The 21,466-nt window shown below is 42.0% G+C and overlaps 1 protein-coding gene across 7 annotated transcripts; it reads right to left on the reverse strand.

Annotated features, from left to right (window-relative positions):
- Positions 1 to 1,168: 1,168 nt before the first annotated feature.
- On the reverse strand, positions 1,169 to 20,844 carry exoc1 (exocyst complex component 1). 7 transcript variants are annotated; one of them, XM_047375833.1, is made up of 21 exons: positions 20,693 to 20,844; positions 19,286 to 19,417; positions 19,075 to 19,205; positions 18,835 to 18,994; positions 18,516 to 18,533; positions 16,867 to 17,054; positions 16,552 to 16,779; positions 16,268 to 16,400; positions 16,075 to 16,184; positions 14,167 to 14,235; positions 13,504 to 13,653; positions 11,222 to 11,330; positions 10,601 to 10,645; positions 10,180 to 10,343; positions 7,349 to 7,462; positions 7,035 to 7,114; positions 2,578 to 2,806; positions 2,267 to 2,450; positions 1,985 to 2,184; positions 1,708 to 1,902; positions 1,169 to 1,612 (listed from the first exon to the last, which is right to left on the reverse strand). In XM_047375833.1, exons 2-21 carry the CDS (start codon positions 19,407 to 19,409, stop codon positions 1,460 to 1,462), a joined length of 2,784 nt encoding a protein of 927 aa, XP_047231789.1. In that variant the 5' UTR covers positions 19,410 to 19,417; positions 20,693 to 20,844; the 3' UTR covers positions 1,169 to 1,459. The 7 variants fall into 7 exon arrangements, with proteins under 7 accessions (XP_047231789.1, XP_047231790.1, XP_047231792.1 ...); XM_047375834.1 differs by lacking the exon at positions 18,516 to 18,533; XM_047375836.1 differs by lacking the exon at positions 14,167 to 14,235.
- Between the last annotated feature and the right edge of the window lie 622 nt (positions 20,845 to 21,466).

The raw sequence follows: 21,466 nt of genomic DNA on the forward strand, positions 1-21,466 counted from the left end.
ATGTGAAAGTTGTAAAAATGTAACTAATATAAATGTTCTGTAGGTTACTTTTCTGTTTTCCTCTTATTTTCTCAACCGTTGCCAGGATCGGGTCCTTTCTGCTCCATTACCGTAATGCACCTTGTATGCGCGACGCTAGGATTATGGGATGCCGTCTGCCCGACATGGACTCTGTTTTATACTACACTTGGGGTAGTTGTGTATTTCTCCAAACCTTTACAGTAAAATTATGAAATACTAATTCTGGTTATAATATAGATGCCTTGTATGCGCGACGCTAATCTTTAAGAGAGAGCTGGTGTCGGCTGACGTCACCGCGTATTTCTGACTGTCGGCTCACTTGACCGCAGTTTTCTTCTGTACAGTTGATGTCTCCTCACTGAAGCGACGCTGCAAGCCCTGCAGTTCGAGCGGCCGCTTTACGCTTTAGTCAGCGCTAACCAATAGGGAAACGTCTTACATTGTTCGTCTTTAGGCCCCGCCCAGGATGTTCATGTTTCCAGAACTCAAAATTCTTTGAGTTCAACCAAAAACAGAGCGTCAAATATAAGAGCGAGAGTCGTAACCAAAGGTTTTTGACATACGCAAATAAAAGTTTATATTTTGCAAATAACTTTTTTCTCTTCGTGAGAAAAAATGAGTCATTTTGATCAATAAAAGTTTTTTAAAACAATTTTTTTTCCCCCAAAATAAAATATTCCATTAAAAAAAAAAAACATTGTTACAACTCTGAAAGTTTTGATCACAACTTAATATTTTTTGATTGAGATTAGTTTTTTGTTTGATTGAATAATATTGAGACAAATGTACCTCCATATTCAAAGCGCTTTACACTAGAGCCACATTCACCCAATCGCACTCACACATTCAGGCAACTTGAGGTTAAATGCCTTGCCCAGGGGCACATCGACATATTGCAGGAGGAAGCTGGAATCAAACCCACAACCTTCTGATTGCAAGACAACTACCCTTCCTACTGTGCCACAGTTGCCTCAGATACTGTGTATCCTGTCTAGCCTGGGAGCACCTCAGGATCCCCCAGAATGAGCAGGTTTTTGCCAGGGAGAGGGATGCTTGGTTTTCCTCCTTGACGTAAAAATGATAATGTATTTTTATTAATATTACATTTATAATGTACTCATAAAGATTCAAGGGGGTTCACAAGGGGTTGAAATAGATTATTGCAGGGATGCTTCAAGTGCAAATTTATTTTGTACAAGACATGCTGAAATAGAAATGTGACAAACAAATTAGTGTATGGAAGAACTGACTGCTCAAGCAAAACATACAAGAACACAAGTAGTGTTGCAACGTCTGCAGAGCCACTCATTGTACATATTCCCTTCTAATGAAACAGTCATAAACACGAAATGATTATACTTCAAGCACGGTAGTTAATAAATGTTCAGCCAATATGAGGCAGTTTTGAATCATTAAGGGACTGTGTTTAGCAGCTAAACTAATGGGACTGGGCAATGCTGGAAAAGTACTCCAAAATGTCCTGGATGGTGAACTCCATGGTGATTCCAGATCCAGGATAACACCTCCCTATCAAACCTTCAAAGTGCTTGTACTGACGGATGAACTCGTCTTGCATGGAGTGCCACACCACCTGGTGGAGGTGACAGGGAAGTGCAACAGTTAAGAATTAGCAGGAAGAATTTATTTTAAGATTGGTAATATCTCCCAAAGCTGAAAGTTTCTCACCTGCAGTAAACTTTCCTCCTCACACAGATGTTTGTCCACCTTTTTGTAAAGATTGTCAAGACCCCTTTTCACCTCTTTGCCAGGATACTCTTTGATAACTTTACGCAGCTCCTGTTTGTTGAAAGCCAGCTGGTAGCTCACCTCCTCCTCACGTACGCCCTGAGCCACACGTGCCTCAACCCCTTCAAAGAAATGCTGCAAGAGAGATGATAGTTTATGGATTATAACAGCTCTGAGCATGTACATTTTTAAATAAATGAAAGACAATTCTCCTTACATTGAGTTTCTCCAGTGGCTGACCAAGGGAGTTGATTACATAAGACTGCAGATGGTCTGTGTATTTGTGCTTGGCCTCCCGTCTCTCTGCATCCAGGCAGGAAATCTTTAGACGTGATAATGTGGAAAAGATGTGGTGGAAGTTTTCCATCATGACAACGTCCCGGGGTGTCTTCTGGCTTTCACTGGCAACCTTCTCCACTAAAAAGACATCAAATGTTAGATATTTTGTATTCAGACATTACTAGGAGATTTTTGTATTTTAAATGAGCTGAAGTCTTACCGTTCATGAAAACAGCTCTGATAAGCTTCACATAGGCTTTATCCAGGTCTCCTCTGCGCTCTGCATTACGGAAGATTGTCTCAGCAAGTTCAGCAAACTCTTCAAATCTTGTGACAAAAGGCAGGATCCCAACTTTGCTTTTCTTAGAAATCTTCACTTCTTCCATCTGTTTAATCTGACCGGACTGTATCAAGAAGACAGATTATAACTTTTAGCTTGTCACACAACATGTACTTGTGCATGACAACACAAAAGCCACATTTCTATTACATAAACAAATGATTTCCCCTGCCTGTATTGTCTCTACTCACAATGCATTTGTCAAAGTTCCTCTTTACAGTGACCAGCACATTTCCCAGGGTAGTGCTGAGGAAAGAGGCTGGATCAACGTTCTCAGCAGTCCACACATGGTGACTCATCTTCACCAGCATGTACAGAGAGTGGAAGCTGTCTATCTTGTCGCCCAGAGCGATCAGGCTGTTGAGCTCAGGTTCGATGCTCTGGAAGATTTTATTCATCATCAGCCGCACCATGTCTTTCCTTTAATCACAAACAGAAGTGAGTAGTTCTTATTAATTTCATTTTCATATATATACAGTACAGACCAAAAGTTTGGACACACCTTCTCATTCAAAGAGTCGTCTTTATTTTCATGACTATGAATATTGTAGCTTCACACTGAAGGCATCAAAACTATGAATTAACACGTGGAATTATATACTGAACAAAAAAGTGTGAAACAACTGAAAATATGTCTTATATTCTAGGTTCTTCAAAGTAGCCACCTTTTGCTTTGATTACTGCTCCGCACACTCTTGGTATTCTGTTGATGAGCTTCAAGAGGTCGTCACCTGAAATGGTTTTCCAACAGTCTTGAAGGAGTTCCCAGAGATGCTTAGCACTTGTTGGCACTTTTGCCTTCACTCTGCGGTCCAGCTCACCCCAAACCATCTCGATTGGGTTCAGGTCCGGTGACTGTGGAGGCCAGGTCATCTGGCGCAGCACCCCATCACTCTCCTTCTTGGTCAAATAGCCCTTACACAGCCTGGAGGTGTGTTTGGGGTCATTGTCCTGTTGAAAAATAAATGATGGTCCAACTAAACGCAAACCGGATGGAATAGCATGCTGCTGCAAGATGCTGTGGTAGCCATGCTGGTTCAGTATGCCTTCAATTTTGAATAAATCCTCAACAGTGTCACCAGCAAAGCACCCCCACACCATCACACCTCCTCCTCCATGCTTCACGGTGGGAACCAGGCATGTAGAGTCCATCCGTTCACCTCTTCTGCGCCGCACAAAGACATGGTGGTTGGAACCAAAGATCTCAAACTTGGACTCATCAGACCAAAGCACAGATTTCCACTGGTCTAATGTCCATTCCTTGTGTTCTTTAGCCCAAACAAGTCATTTCATCTTGTTGCCTGTCCTCAGCAGTGGTTTCCTAGCAGCTATTTTACCATGAAGGCCTGATTCACACAGTCTCCTCTTAACAGTTGTTCTAGAGATGTGTCTGCTGCTAGAACTCTGTGTGGCATTGACCTGTTCTCTAATCTGAGCTGCTGTTAACCTGCGATTTCTGAGGCTGGTGACTCGGATGAACTTATCGTCCGCAGAAGAGGTGACTCTTGGTCTTCCTTTCCTGGGGCGGTCCTCATGTGAGCCAGTTTCTTTGTAGCACTTGATGGTTTTTGCGACTGCACTTGGGGACACTTTCAAAGTTTTCCCAATTGTTCGGACTGACTGACCTTCATTTCTTAAAGTAATGATGGCCGCTCATTTTTCTTTACTTAGCTGCTTTTTTCTTGCCATAATACAAATTCTAACAGTCTATTCAGTAGGACTATCAGCTGTGTACTGTATCCACCTCCTGCACAACACAACTGATGGTCCCAACCCCATTTATAAGGCTTGAAATCCCACTTATTAAACCTGACAGGGCACACCTGTGAAGTGAAAACCATTTCAGGTGACGACCTCTTGAAGCTCATCAACAGAATGCCAAGAGTGTGTGGAGCAGTAATCAAAGCAAAAGGTGGCTACTTTGAAGAACCTAGAATATAAGACATACATTGGTTGGACAATGAAACTGAAACACTTGGTTTTAGACAACAATAATTTATTAGTATGGTGTAGGGCCTCCTTTTGCGGCCAATACAGCGTCAATTGGTCTTGGGAATGACATATACAAGTCCTGCACAGTGGTCAGAGGGATTTTAAGCCATTCTTCTTGCAGGATAGTGGCCAGGTCACTACGTGATACTGGTGGAGGAAAACGTTTCCTGACTCGCTCCTCCAAAACACCCCAAAGTGGCTCAATAATATTGAGATCTGGTGACTGTGCAGGACATGGGAGATGTTCAACTTCACTTTCATGTTCATCAAACCAATCTTTCACCAGTCTTGCTGTGTGTATTGGTGCATTGTCATCCTGATACACGGCACCGCCTTCAGGATACGTTTGAACCACTGGATGCACATGGTCCTCAAGAATGGTTCGGTAGTCCTTGGCAGTGACGCGCCCGTCTAGCACAAGTATTGGGCCAAGGGAATGCCATGATATGGCAGCCCAAACCATCACTGATCCACCCCCATGCTTCACTCTGGGCATGCAACAGTCTGGGTGGTACGCTTCTTTGGGGCTTCTCCACACCGTAACTCTCCAGGATGTGGGGAAAACAGTAAAGGTGGACTCATCAGAGAACAATACATGTTTCACATTGTCCACAGCGCAAGATTTGAGCTCCTTCCACCATTGAAACCGACGTTTGGCATTGGCATGAATGACCAAAGGTTTGGCTATAGCAGCCCGGCCGTGTTTATTGACCCTGTGGAGCTCCCGACGGACAGTTCTGGTGGAAACAGGAGAGTTGAGGTGCACATTTAATTCTGCTGTGATTTGGGCAGCCGTGGTTTTATGTTTTTTGGATACAATCCTGGTTAGCACCCGAACATCCCTTTCAGACAGCTTCCTCTTGCGTCCACAGTTAATCCTGTTGGATGTGGTTGGTCCTTCTTGGTGGTATGCTGACATTACCCTGGATACCGTGGCTCTTGATACATCACAAAGACTTGCTGTCTTGGTCACAGATGTGCCAGCAAGACGTGCACCAACAATTTGTCCTCTTTTGAACTCTGGTATGTCACCCATAATGTTGTGTGCATTTCAATATTTTGAGGAAAACTGTGCTCTTACCCTGCTAATTGAACCTTCACACTCTGCTCTTACTGGTGCAATGTGCAATCAATGAAGACTGGCTACCAGGCTGGTCCAATTTAGCCATGAAACCTCCCACACTAAAATGACAGGTGTTTCAGTTTCATTGTCCAACCCCTGTATTTTCAGTTGTTTCACACTTTTATGTTCAGTATATAATTCCACATGTGTTAATTCATAGTTTTGATGCCTTCAGTGTGAAGCTACAATATTCATAGTCATAAAAAAAAACAAAAAACTCTTTGAATGAGGTGTGTCCAAACTTTTGGTCTGTACTGTACATCAATATCTACTCGCCTAAATACATAGTCAGATGAACAAAATTTTAACAATGCCTCAACCGCATGTAGAAAATGCCTCTTCTTTGATAAGCATGTATTGTGAAAGCAATAAATTCATATCATGTAAAGCATATTAAGTCTATAAATAATCTCATTGTGTGTTGCTTTTTATTAATTGTTACTGTAATGTCTAAATAAATTCAACTAACGCAAATGATGGTGAGTGGTTTACTCTTAATTTCATCTTTGTTGTAACGTAATAATGTATAGTGACTCGCAAAAGTATTCACCCCCCCTTGGCATTTTTCATATTTTGTTGCCTCACAACTTTGAAGACGTATTATTTTTATTATTGTGAAGCAAACAACAAATAGGACAAAATAACTTCTGCATGCAAAACTGTTCACCTACCCTAAAGTGAGTAATTGTAGAGCCAATTACAGCTGCTAGTCACTTTGGATGAGTTTGTATGAGCTTGCCACATCCTGCCACCGGGGCCACTCTTCCATAAAGCCAGATCTATGGGCTGTATAGCTTATTGTGGTCCCATGGACAGATACTCTTCTTTACAACTGTGCAACTCCTGCAGAGTTACCTTTGGTCTCTGTGCTCCCTCTCTGATTAATGCCATCCTTACCCGGTATGTGAATTTTGGTAGGCAGCCCTCTTTTAGCAGGTTTTTGGTGGTACCATGTCTTTCCATTTAAAGATGATGAGAGCTGATGGAGCATGAGAGAGCATGAAAGATTTCGATATTTTTTTATAACCCCACCCTGACTTCTCAACAACTTTGTCCCTCACTTTTTTGGAGAGTTCCTTGGTCCTCATGGTGTAATGCCTCTTGCTTAGTGGTGTTCATGTGACACTTAGATTGCACATGGGGGGACTTCCTTTCACTAGTTGTGGGACTTCTCAAGCTAATTTGTTGCACAAGACCTTTTTACTTAATAGTAAAGGGAATGGAAAAATATGCACACAACAATGTGGAATTCTTATTTCACTTCACCAACTTAAGACTATTTTCAGCAGATCCACCACAGAAAATAAGAGTAGAAAACATTTAAATTACAGATTGGAATGTAACAAAATAGGTAAAAAGCCAAGGGGGGTAAATATTTTTGCAAGGCACTGTATGTTAATAATAATAATTTTAAAAGACTTTTGGAAAGAAATGGCACTGGTTTATAAATATCAAAGCAACACTTAGCACCATGAAATAAAGTATATATGAGATTTGTACTAAAATAGTTATTAAGCATGTCAAAGTACTCACTCTGATGACAAGGAGTGTCGGTGATCAGCCTGGGGAGGAATTTTTGACTGGATGCTTCCATCCGCCTCTTCTGTTTCAGGCTGACAGGACATGCAGAAATAAAACAATGACAAGTCTTATTAAACGTCTAGTGACAACTACATGTATGATGCTGTCACTGAAAACAAGCCAGCATCTGTTACTGTGACTCCCTGTGCTTTCAGAGGGGAAGCATGTCCAAGCATAGGACAGAAAAACGAATGAATGTTGCTGCTGGGTTTAACGAACATCATTCATTTGGATGTTACAGCAGTTTCCATTAATAACAGATGTACCTGTGCGAGAGGAGGCAAAACAGTCTGGTGCTGCTGCAACTTAAAATATTTGCTGATGAAGTCTTGTTCTGCAAGACACAGAGGCTCCAGCTCACTCAGGACCTGTTCAAATATCTGCGAACACAACAACACTCCATTTAGTCTACATGCAAAACAACAACACAGAGGCATGGAGTAAATGAAGGAAATAAAGCATACTCTGGCCCTCATCATGTTTTAATATTTGATAATACTTCCTCAGAAATAAAAGTTATTTCACACTGTGTCCACATTCAACTAAAAACTAAGTTAACTTGCAGAAGACCAGGTACAGCATGTACTCTCTCTAAATTGCTCAGGGGGGCAGGGGAGTTTGGTTCGCCTATTTGGTTTTGAATCTAATGGCTTACAACTTTCTCCCTCCAAATCAATTTGCAAGGGGTGCTACTACAGAGGTACAGTGGGGAGAACAAGTGTTTGATAGACTGCCAATTGTGCAGTTTTTCCTGCCTGCAAAGCATGTAAAAGTCTTTACTTTTTATCATAGGTCCTCTTCAACTGTGAGTGACGGAATCTAAAACAAAAATCCACAAAATCACATTGGGTGATTTTTAAGTAATTAATTTGTATTTTATTGCGCAAGTTTATGATCACCTAACCAGTAAGAATCCCAGCTCTCACAGGCCTGTTAGTTCTTCATTAAGAAGCTCTCCTGTTCTCCACTTATTACCTGTATTAACTGCACCTGTTTGAACTTCTTATCTGTATAAAAGACACCTGTCCACACACTCAATCAAACAAACTCCAACCTCTCCACAATGACCAAGACCAGAGAGCTGTGGAAGGACATCAGGGACAAAATAGTAGAGCTGCACAAGGCTGGGATGGGATACAGGAAAACAGCCAAGCAGTTTGGTGGGAAGACAACAGCTGTTGGAGGAATAATAAGAAAATGGAAGAAGTTCAAGATGATGGTCAATCTCCCTCAGTCTGGGGCTCCATGCAAGATCTCACCTGGTGGGGCATCAATGATCATGAGGAAGGTGAGGGATCAGCCCAGAACTACATGGCAGGACTTAGTCAATGACCTTAAGGGAGCTGGGACCACAGTCTCAAGGTCCCCCTGCTCAAGCCAGCCATGTCCAGGCCCGTCTGAAGTTTCCCAACGACCATCTGGATGATCCAGAGGAGGAATGAGAGAAACTCATGTGGTCTGATGAGACAAAAATGTAGCTTTTTGGTCTAAACTCCACTCACCGTGTTTGGAGGAAGAAGGATGAGAACAACCCCAAGAACACCATCCCTACTGTGAAGCATGGAGGTGGAAACATCATTCTTTGGGGATGCTTTTCTGCAAAGGAGACAGGATGACTGCAGCGTATTGAGGGGAGGATGGATGGGGCCATGTATCGGGAGATCTTAGCCAACAACCTCCTTCCCTCATTAAGGCCATTGAAGATGGGTCGTGGCTGGGTCTTCCAGGATGACAACGACCCGAAGCACACAGCCAGGGCAACTAAGCAGTGGCTCTGTAAGAAGCACCTCAAGGTCTTGGAGTAGCCTAGCGAGTCTCCAGACCTGAACCCAACCTAAAATCTTTGGAGGGAGCTGAAAGTCCGTATTGCCCAGCGACAGCCCTGAGATCTGTATGGAGGAGTGGTTCAAAATCCCTGCTGCAGTGTGCAAACCTCATCAAGAACTACAGGAAACGTCTGATATCTGTAATGGCAAAGGCTTCTGTACCAAATAATAAGTTTTGTTTTTCTGATGAATCAAATACTTATGTCATGCAATAAAATGCAAATGAATTACTTAAAAATCACACAATGTGATTTTCTGGATTTTGGTTTTGATTCCGTCACTCACAGTTGATAGAAATTAAAGACTTCTTACATGACTCGCAAGTGGGAAACCCTGCAAAATTGGCAGTGTATCAAATACTTATTCTCCCCACAGTATAGGTTGACGGGGACAGCCATCTAGTCCTTGTATAATCAAAGAAAGAGTTGTGCCTGCATTCTCAACAAGTGATTCCCAGGTAATATGAAGAGGTCAGATTGAGAGTCAGCTTTTCAAGTCATAGGCCTTAACCAGAGAGTGTGGATTTCTCCTTGTAGGTCAGGTTTAGTCTCTGCCTCAGACAGTGGAGTTTAAGTTCCTTGGTGTTTTGTTCACAAATGATATACCAGAAATGTAAAACTGGATTGAGGCCTTGTCTGCAGTAATGTGGGTAATGCTCTGGTCTGGTGTGGTGAAAGAAGAGCTGTGTAAAAACGTTACGGTCTCAATTTACCAGTCCATCTACATTCCGACCCTCACCTATGGACTTTAAGATAGGTTAAGGGCCTATGTCATCTGGGGGTATTTTGAAGGCAGTCAGCAGAGGTGGGTCGGGAGTCTGTTTAGAATGGACCCTGGCCCTGACCCAGAACTCACTGGGAGGACTATAGATTGCATGGGGAAGCATTGGGATCCTCCAGAACGTGGTGGTGAGAAATGTCTGTTTTTTTTCCCTGACCTGTGACCCTCTGCTACCGCATAAGCAAGAGACTGTGTGGTGTGGGGTGGGTAAAAACAGATGGCTATGTGGTCATAATTTAAACTTATTATGTGTCTGACCTAAGCAGTCTTTTGCAATACTGACGAGAAATTTTCAGCTAAAGGAAAACTTTTCACATTTATCTTTGAAAATCTAAACATGTAATTCATCCTAAGAAAGCATTAGCAATGTAATTATTTTCTTCTTATTAAATAAATTATGCATTGTTCTTCATTTAAATTTTACTCCAGGAAAAAGCAGCCATTTTTTTTTCTATGCTTATCTGTATTATACATTGAAAATTTAGCATCACCTTATCAAACTTGGTCCTGTCTGCTACATCTAGGTCAGATGCGGACATGTTGCCCATGTCCAGCAGGGAGGAAGACTGGGATCGCCGGCTGTTGGAGCCCTGCACAGTCAGCTTGTTTAGGCTTGAAGTGGAGCCCGTAAGCTTCCCAGAGCTGCCATGCAGGCCTGACACAGCACGGTAAACACAATATGGTGTAGGTTGGTGTTTAGTATGAAAAATGTTCACTCTTGACTTTTACATTATTAAAAAAATACACACCAAGGATTAAAATGCATTGAGAAGTTTTAACACAAACCAAGCAATTACACAGTGAGGTAATAGACTGTATTAGGTGGAGAAAGTTTGAGGATAGGATTTATTTTAGTGCTGGGATAGAAAGCACACACTGTAACAGACAGCTCAATCCAAATATCATACTTACTTTCTGTTTCCTGTTTGAGTGCACTCTCTTTCCGAGGAAGCGTGGCTGCAGCCAGTTAAAAAGGCAGGCATCAAAGACAGACATAGGTTAAAACATGCAGCATGGGAAGGGGGAGGCTTGATGTTAGGTGTACCAGTTTATGTTAACGCTCAATAACACTGCAGTGCATTTGGTAGCAGTTTAGACAAACCTTTTGAAAACAAATTCTTGTTTTTTGTTTTCAGAGGAAAAGCTAATAGAGTGCAGAAAGCAGAGATGTATATTTCTGCCAAAATCAAAGCTCAACTGAGGGTCCTATGCAGACATTAAATATTCAGAACTGAGAATGAAAAGAGCCTGTGCACAGGGAAAAGAAGACATTATTAAAAGATAAAACACAAAGCCAGACTTTAGCTCCTGGGACGGCATGAATGAGTTGGTGAGATATATTTAAAAATTTTATGCAGAGAAGCTCTAATAGATTGAGGCATTGCTAGTTTCCTTCAACATCCCATATGACATTCATTTTTTGTGAGAGTAAAAGATAAGAAGAGACCTCAGAGAAAACTTACACTCACAATCAATCTCATTTATGGCAGAACCAAGGCGTACTTCATGTCAGAGTTCAAACAGTGCTCTTACCAAACTTGCCCTTCGCTTCTTTGGATGTACCCGCCATTTTGATTTTGGCGACCTCAAAGAAGTCTTTAATTTCTCGCTCATACAGTCGGTTCATATAATCGACATAAGTCTGCAAACAAGAACAAGGACATTTCTTCGTGTGTAAAAACTACAAGTCACACCCTTAATATCACGGTTTCACAGTATTTACACAAACATTTAGAGCAAAAGTGTTTAACATGATCTTACTGTTTTTAATAAAAGCAGAAAAGCAATAATTATTCCCTACTGATGCTAAAATAATATAACACTTTACCAGTTGTAATGTTATTTAGAACATGTATTTATTCTTGTTCTGAATTTTATAAGTACGTAGATTGAAGCAGATTTAGAATAAGCACCTGTAAAATTTAGAAACAGTGCTGAAGTTAACCTGCCTGCTGCCTAGAGTATTAGACCTTTTTGTCATTCTGCTTTTCATAGGGGGACGCTAAGAGTTTATGAAGCTCCGATTAGTGAAACTCAAATTTGTCTTTGTTGTAAGCAAAGGAACAGTGTAGTAGCCTTCTTTCAGTCGACTGCTTAGCAACATGCAGCAACATGCAACATGCTGCGTTGCCCTATACTCCATACTGAGAACTTTGGTCACTCTGGCAGCCATATAAAAAGACTTTAAATCACAGGAAAATTGTGAAAAACATTTTCATCAATTTGGAACAAAACCACTGATTTGAATTGGTGACTGTGGCTCAGGTGCCGGTTCGAACCCCCTTTCCGTCCGTCTCAGTCGTTGCCGCGACTGTCAGCTGTGGCTACAATGTAGCCTACCACTGTCAGTGTGTATGAATGGGTGGATGACTGATTGTTGTTTGAAGCTCTAAAGCTGAAGGGGGACCACCACCCTGGTCTGCAAGTCCAGAGGCACTGTCCCCGTCCGCCACGCAATGTTGAAGAGGCGTGTCAACCATGACAGCCCTACAACATCCAGAGTCTTGAGGTACTCAGGGCAGATCTCATCCACCCCCGAAGCTCTGCTACCCTGGAGCTTTTTAACCACCTTGGTGACTTCAGCCTGGGTGATGAAAGAGTCCAACCCCGAGTCCCCAGCCTCTGTTTCCACCACGGAATGCGTGATGGCAGGATTGAGGAGATCCTCGAAGTACTCCTTCCACCGCCCGATAATGTCCCCAGTCGAAGTCAGCAGCCTCCCACCCCCACTGTAAACAGTGTTGGCGAAGCACTGCTTCCCCCTCCTGAGGCACCAGACAGTTTGCCAGAATCGCTTCAAGGCCACCTGGTTTTTCTTCTCCATGGCCTCACTGACCTCCTCCCAGGCCCAAGTTTTCGCCTCTGCCACAGCCCGGGCCGCAGCACGCTTGGCCTCACGGTACCCGTCAGCCGCCTTAGGAATCCCACATGTCAACCACAGCCAATAGGACTCCTTCTTCAGCTCGACAGCGTCCCTTACTGTCAGTGTGCACCACCAGGTTCGAGGATTGCTGCGGCAACAGGCACCGCAGACCTTACGGCCACAGCTATGGGTGGCAGCATCGACAGTAAAGGCGGAGAACATGATTCACTCAGACTCTATGTCTCCAACCTCCGCAAGAATCTGGTCAAAGCTCTCCGGGAGGTGGAAGTTGAATACATCCCTGGCCGAGGGCTCTGCCAGAGGTTCCCAGCAGACCCTCACTATGCGCTTGGACCTGCCAAGTCTGTCCGGCCTTCTCCTCTTCCAGCGGATCCAACTCACCACCAGGTGATGATCAGTGGACAGCTCAGCCCCTCTCTTCACCCAAGTGTCCAAGACATTTGACCGAAGGTCCGAAGACACTACAACAAAGTCGATCATCGACCTCCTGCCTAGGGTGTCCTGGTGCCAAGTGCACTGATGAACACCCTAATGCTTGAACATGGTGTTCATTATGGACAACCGTAACTAGTACAGAAGTCCAATAATGAATCACCACTCAGATTCAAATCGGGGAGGCCATTCCCACCAATCACCCCTCTCCAGGTGCCACTGTCATTTCCTATGTGGGCGTTGAAGTCCCCTAGCAGAATTACGAAGTCCCCCAGAGGGGCACTATCCAGCACCACCGACAAGAAGGCCAGGTACTCCGCACCACCGCTCAGCCCATAGGCCGAAACGACAGTCAGGTTTTTATAACCATGAATTACAACCCGGGTTTTGTTGTGAATATAAATTGACAGAGGTGCTTCTCATCCAGGTCTCAGCAATAATTAAAGCACAGACATTTCAAACCATTTCTTTACATCTTTCAAAAGCTAGTTGTACTGACCCTCGACAGGCCTTCATACTTCTCCCTCTGGGTGTTTTTCAGCCACTCCATAAGCTTGGCGTAGCGCAACAGGTCCCTGTGGAGGGGGCTGTGTTTGGGCAGGGTCAGCTCCGCACTGTTCTGTGACAAGGTGGAGCTTTGATCATGCCCCTGAGGAAAAAAAAAACAAGGAAACAAACAAGAACACCCATTAGATTGGAAACCTACTTTTGAGACTAACTTCAGCCTTATGCTGGCATAACGTAGATTACTATTAATCTCAAATGTCTGGACCCATAACTTTCCAAGTGTTTAACTCTTATGGCCTCATTCCTTCTTCTGTCTATTAGTTTGTTCTCAATTCTTTTTCAGTGCAAACCATGCACACATAGCATGACCCAGGCACAGCATTTTATGATATGAGCTCATTGCAAATTAGCTAATGTGAGCACCCAAACATGAAAAGCCCTCAGCCAAGTCAGTGGTAAAGGAAGAGGAAAATGTACAGAGCCTCTTTAGCTTTGAGATCAGATGAGAGATGTTAAGTAGTTAGAAACACACCCCATGCAACAACTAATGTTCTGTGGAGGGAGAAGCCTGATATCTCATGGCATGTAAATTGGAAGTGAGAGGCCAAACATTAGCAAAGGAGGGAAAGTGGGGGGTTGCTGTGAGGGTACTCACTGGAAGTGACAGACAGGAAGACCTATAATACTGAGGGATGGTCATTTTGAAGTAACTGAAGTGGTTGAACTGACACAGAGACAGAGAGCAGAGTGGGATGATTCAAAGTGAGCAACAGAGAGTCAAGAATATGCAGGAAACAACACAGGAAACTCAGGAAGAGTGTGCTTGCTAAACAGGAAACTCGTGAGTGGAAAAAAAAGCCTGGAAAAGAGCAGGAGGGCCACTATGATCCATACTTTCAAAGCTCAAACACACAGGGTAGAAGTGCAGAAACCGCAAAGTAGGAATCTTATTCCCATGATTTTAACAGTTATGTTTGCTTATGTTTAAATACATCAAGGAGAGGGAGAAGAAATAAATATAAAGTTATGTTTTCAGAGCATCAACTCTTACATATAATGCAGTATTCATACTGTTAACTTCATCACATATAACCACAAACTTCAATGCATCTTATAGGGATGTTATGTGATAGACCAACACACAGTTGTGTGTAAAGAGGAAGAAAAAAAGTTTCTCAAGATGTTATATATTAAAAATCTGAAAGTTAATGTGTGCATTTGTGGTTAGTCAGTACTTCTCAAAGCAAACTTTTGCTGGAGTCACAGCTGCATATCTTCTAGGTCATGTCCCTACTGACTGAACAACTTGTATAACAACATATTGCAAAATAGGTCAAGCTCACTCAAAATGAATGGAGATTGTCTATGAAGATCAATTTTAAGGTCTTGCCACAGTTCTTAAATGGATAAAGATCTGACCTTTGCTCCGTTCGAACACATGGATATGCTTTGATCTACAGCATTCCACTGTAGCTCTGGCTGTATGTTTAGGGTTGTGCTCCTGCTGGAAAGTGAACCTCCACCCTGGCCCTGTATTTGGTTCCAGCCATCTTTCCATCGACTCTGACTAGCTTTCCTGTCCAGCTGAAGAAAAGTTTCTCCCCAGCAGGATGCTGCCACCCCAGCATGAGTTTCCCATCACAAATAGCCTTTTTTATGTAGACCATGGAATTTGATTTTGGTTTAATCTGACGAGATAACCTTGTATCACATCACAGAAGGTGCTGTGTAACCTTCATGGCTTGCGGCCAACTGAAAAGTGCAGTTCTCATGGCTTTCATCTTTCTACTATTTCCTAAAGGGCAAATTTCTGGTGTGTGCAAGTTTTCCTGTCAGCACATTCTGCCACCTGAGCTGTGGATTTTGCAGCCTGCTCCAGAGTTACCGTGTGACTCTAGACTGCTTCTGTTTATTGCCATCCTTCCCAGGCCTCTCCAGTTTGGGTGGACGGCCATATTTCTGTAAGGTTGAAGTGTGTCAAACTCTGTTCTTTGGCCTTCATGATGCTGTTTGTTCACCAACGTTCTTTAACAAACCACTGAGGCCTTCACAGAACACCTGGATTTTTACAGACATTTGTTTTACAGACTCAGTTTAATAATTAGCTGACCTCTGAAGGCAATTGGTTGCTTTGGATTTTATCCAAATTTAAAGGTATCAGATTATATGGAGCTGAAGACATAGGCAAGCCACACATATCAGATTTTTGCAAAACGTTTGGAAAATCATGGATCCTTTACCTTTTACTTCACAATTATGCTCCGCTTTGTGTTGGTCTACTACTGAAAGAAATCCAACAGAATACTTTGACATTTGTGGCTGTAATGAGTCAGATCTTTATTTAGTATTTATCAGCAAAGACAATCTGACTTTCATGTGACCTGCAGGTTTACTTCTAATTTCCTTTGATTTATTTGTCTGTCAAACTAGATTTCACACAAGTATCACAAACTGAAAACCTACCCTGAAAAAATGACACAATAAAGATTGTGTGCACCATAGACCATATGCCAATACTAATACAGTGCTGATGGCAATGATTAAATAACACTGAGGCTGTTACCTGGTGAACAAAAACATTATTGAGATGATTGGTGAGTCGACGAGCAAAAGTATCTCTCAGATCAGAGAACAGTTTCTGCTGCTGGTTAACAGCTGCCAGCTGCTCATGGCCTAGACAAAGAAAATGTCAACAATTTCAAGTGATTAAATGATAAGAAAAAAAGAAGATTTTCTTGGCTAATGAGTGAACTGACCAGGGTGTAGAGCCACATTTATGCACTGCAGCAGAGCTTCGGAGGCACTGATGCAGGCCTCTATACCTCTAGGCGAGGTCAAGTCTCCCTCCTGCAATGCCCGGATGTGTCCTTTTGACAAGTCCATATAGTTCTACATGAAAACAACAGAAATAATCAGATTCAGATAAAAAAAAAATTTGCCTTTAAAAATAAAATGTTAAATGAGATTCCTCCACAGTATCAACATTCATCCATTACTTTTAAAAGCCCACATGGTGAGAACCCCCTCACAAATGACTCACCACTAAGAACTGGATGTCATCCAGCAGCTTGCCGTTGTTGGTGTTGCTGATCTGAATGAGGCGGTTGCTCTGAGAGATCTGGTCCATTTGATCTTTGACGCTCTGAAGCATCTCCTCATAGCTGCTCAGCTTTCCCTCGATGGTGTCCACCTCTGCCAGAGCCTCATCCAGGAGCTGCATCAGGATGTTGACCTGTTTCTCTGACGCCATGATGGACTGAATGTTGGCCTAAAAGTATAAAGAAATAAAGACCCAGTAAAAACATGGTGACATTATTCTGGATTGTCATATCAAGATTCCTGTCGCTTTGCTCACCCCATCTAAGACCTGAAGCTCCTTGAAGAGCTTCTCTGCAAAAGCTTCCGCATTGGAGACGGCATACTCGCACATCTCCATCATGCTCTCGATGTCCTGCTCCTCACGAGTGCTGAGCTCCTGGTACTCTTCCAGGGCATCTTCATCACCTCCTGCAACGCTCTGACTCTCACCACTTGGCACTGACTCTAAAGTCATCAAAAACAGAAATGAAACAAAAGGACATGCAATATATTAGATCAATTATAGCATTAAAAAATTGGGGTGTGTTGGGAGTCATATGTTTCACATTTCTATAAAGCAAAACCACAATAAAGGTTTCGAGTAGAAGGAAGTGCTATTCTGACGGTTTTCTTGTTTTAACCACATAAACTATAGTTTTTTTGTACATTTGACCACCAGTGATGAACATGTAGGGATATGAGCGTAAAGTTAAAAGCAAATTTTGATAGTAGCATGAAGAATACTGTACTGTGCCTTGAAAATGTACTCATACCGCCTGGAATTTTCCAGATTTTGTCCCATTGTAACCACAAGCTTCAACATGTTTTATTGGTATTTTGTGAAAGAGACTAACACAAAGTAGAAAATGATTCGGTTCGTTAATGACATCATGAGGACCATGGAGGAGTTCATTTGTGGAGACATTTAAAGCAGGTTAAGCTAGGCAACCTGCAAATCTGACCTATAGAGAAGAGTGGCAATCAAAAAAAGTTACTGCTGAAAGAAAGCCTGTTTGGAGTTGGCCACAAGCTATGCTGAAGACTCAGCAAACATGTGGAAAAGGTTCTCAGGTCTTATGAGACCAAAATGTATGAAATTGGGCCACATATTATGCTTGGTGTACAATTAACACTGCAAATCCCCACAGTTCAGAATGGGGGTGGCAGTGTCATGTTGTGAAGATTCCTTTCTGCAGTAGGGACAGGAAAGCTGGTTACAGTGGATGGAATCACTGATGTAGGTAAATACAGAGCCATCCTGGAAGAAAACCTGTTAGAGGCAGCAAACGACTTGGTTTACCTTCCAGGAAGACGGCATATGCATACAGCCAGAGTTACACTTGACTGGTTTAGATCAAAGCATATTCTTACTGTAGAAGGGCCCAGTCAAAGTCCAGACCTAAATCCGACTGAGAAAATGCGACCAGACTTGATGTTAACAGATTGCCTTCATCCAGTCAGATCAAGTTTGAGATATTTTACAAAGAAAAACGAGCACACACTTCAGTCTCTGGATTGTCTGATAATGACAATGAACATAATGCACATCTTTGTTTTTACTAAAGTCCCACTAAAATACAGTGAAGATTGTGACTATAACGAGACAAAACAAGGAAAAGCTCAAGCCCTGTGAATGATTTGCAAGGCACTTTATACACTCAAACAATAATCTGTGAAGTCTTATTAACTAAACATATAATGCATTAATGAACATATGCTACTAAAGGATTATAATAACTGAGATGAAATGGTAAAAAGGCTGAAAGTAAATTAAAAAAATGAAACCGAAAATCAGCATAAATAAGAAGAAAGGCTTCCATGTTTCCATGAGCTATAAGATGTGAGAACCTCTGATGAGAATGATGGTTTGACATTATGAAAACACAGTGGAAAGAAATGAGGAAGGGGAAATTTATTCCTACCAACCTTCCGCTTTAGGAAGTTCTGGCCAGAGAAAGTTTAAGAGAAAAAAGTGAGAATAAAGAAGAATTTAACATGTAAAGAAACATAAATTGGGACAAAAAGATTTTTTAACATGCTACAAATAAAAAAAACTCTATATATTCCAGAAAAGCATTAACCTTCTTTAAAACTGAAAAGGTATACTGAATTTTAATTTATAGCACTTTAACACTTTCCTTTAGTCAACCCAAAGTCTTGGGAGAAAGACGCTGCTTTAAAGAAATCTAGTCATATCATGAAGAGGGACATGCAGCGATGGCTGATGACAGAGTGGTTTACACACCTTCAAGCAGCTGAGAACTGACATTGACAAACTCCAGCTTCTTCCTCAGATAACGCTGGTTCAGCTTCCAAATACAGGAAATGAAGGAGTTCTTCTCTGCTGTACTGCTAGCCAACCACTTGTAGACCTTCTCAAAATGCAGATCAAACTCAGGATTTTCCTAAATTGGAAAACAATGCATATTATTTCTGACCCCATGATCAGAAAATCTTGGCACACTCAATGAGAGCAGAAACTAACTTTGCTTGCATCTTTAGCATCCACTATTGTAAGGTCTCGGAGCTCCCACGTCTGCTGCCTCTTGTAGAAGTCGCCTTTGTCCGATTTTTTCACTTTAACCACTTTAACTTGTACAGGCCTCTCCGTGGTAACTGGCAGAACACATTTGATGTATTGTAAATAATTTCTTTTATATTAATTCATCATTCACAGATGGTACTCTTCCTCATACCTGTGGCACATAGGAAGCAGTTCTTCTTCTTCTTTCCTGCCTTGCAAACATTTACTATGCCGAGGAGACGCTCATCGTTGGGCGTGAAGATATCCCTCTGGAGAGCGTGCTTGATGGCTGTCATGGTGGATGCTGTCACACAGAACAGACTGATTACTAGGAACAGCCTACGTGCACTGTGTCCATCAATACAAGCCCTCGAGTTTTCTATACAACACAGGCAGCTAAGAGTCCTGGAGTAAAACACAACAATAAACCAGAACTTCAAACATTTTATGGCAGAACACCGATGACAATAAAAACATGGGAATATACAACACCAAAACCTCAATGCCGCATCCTGTTTTGTGTACTTTAAATGTTCCTTTCCCATGTTTAATGATATTAGAAATACAACAATCAATCAGCCTGAGCTCAGAATTGGACAACTGTCCCTTCAGTCAAATATAAATGTGAGTTTCTTTCTTTCTCATCATTAATATATAAATGGGGATGATTTTGTAATGCCTACATTGTATGAACTCTGCCAAATAACCTGCAGCATATTTTTTCTAATTTATGCGTTACAATCGTTAAATAACTTTTGAATTAGTCAAAACTGGAAATTACAGCATCATCCATTCGGACCTAAAAAAAAATCGTCAATCAGTATTGACCAGGAAAAGCCTGATCAGTGCATCTCTACGGGATATGTCCTGCATCTTATTAAAAGGGCATTAATGTCCATTTAAATAGAGTTTGCACAAAACTGTCAATAACACATTATTAACCCTTCTGGGTAATGGATATTGTAGTAACCCTCCTGCCTGCGCTGAACTGGATCTGAAGAGGCCTGAAGATAATATGTTGTTGAATAGCTATTTTTTTTATTCTGATTGCCCAGTGAGCTCTGAATGTTGTCCTTACAACAGAACCAGCCTCCTTTATCAGTTTGTTTGGCTTCTTTGAGCCACTGGCTCTGATGCTGCCTCCCCAGCAATCTCATTGTCCGTGTACTCCAGCATAAAGGAAATTCTCAGATTTTAATTAGGGATTAACAGGTTCTATTTGACTTTGTGAATTTGGTGCTTTTCCGCTACCTTGTTTAATACGATGTTTCAGAGAAAGATGAGACTAATGACACAACAAAATAAGCAGAAAGAAGTAACTAAACAGCACAAAAATATGAGTTCAACGACATCTTGGATTCGGTTTTCTGTACAGAAGTTCTTCCAACAATAACACAGCTGCTGTCTCGGCTAGCTTCATTAGGCTAACAGCGGCTAGCATCAGCTGCGCAGCCTACAGATGTCGAGCAAAAAGTACGGCAACCTAAAGGAGAAGACTAGCCAGAGCGCCGTTGGATTTGTCGAACAAAATACCATCTTTCGGAGTTTTTAAAGAATACAACCTAAACGCAGCGGTTACCTTAATTTTGATCAGCCCACCAGCCCTTCAAAGCACCGCCTTCTCACTTCCTGGTTGTCGACAGGAGTTGTCATGTGACAACATTCACTGGATGTGCTTTCTCCCGACAGTCTTCACCAGCGTTGCAGCTTTTCCAAAATATTCTAAGCTACGAATTTTCTCCTTTAACTTTAATTATTGGCAGAAATATCCCATATCAAACCTAAAACTAACTTCGTGGTGGTAGACTCTGCCGGATTTTTCTTTTGACATGCTTGCTCAGTATGAGGGAAAGTCAAGGTCACAATGCAATCGACTGTCCACTGTCACTACATGCTCATCCTGCAAGCCAGTGACTTGATGCAATCTGCTGGGTTTCCTTACATAGATAACTTTTTAACCAATTTGAATCATAAATTGAATTTGACTTCATTGTTAGATAGCTAAGATCAACTGGAACACATGTACTTGACTTGGAAAATGTATGAAGTGCCTTGAGATGTGTTGTGAATCGGCGTTAAATAAATAAACTGAATTGAATCGCAGGATAATTTATTTCAGGCACTTTTTTTTCTATATGGACTATTGAACGAGTTGTTTCACGGTGCTGATTTTCGAATACCTTCTCATTTCTCCTGGACCCATATGACCAATCAGTGAACAGCAGTCTGTTCATGTCACATGTAATCCCTACTGTGCCCCGATTGCACCACCAATCGAGTAGGTCCAAAAACCAGATACCAAGTGGAAGAACCAGTAATGGAAACGCTCACAAAACGGGCTGAGTGGCAAGTT

Source organism: Girardinichthys multiradiatus, chromosome 9 (assembly GCF_021462225.1).
Source record: "Girardinichthys multiradiatus isolate DD_20200921_A chromosome 9, DD_fGirMul_XY1, whole genome shotgun sequence".
In the NCBI taxonomy this organism is placed as follows: domain Eukaryota; kingdom Metazoa; phylum Chordata; class Actinopteri; order Cyprinodontiformes; family Goodeidae; genus Girardinichthys; species Girardinichthys multiradiatus.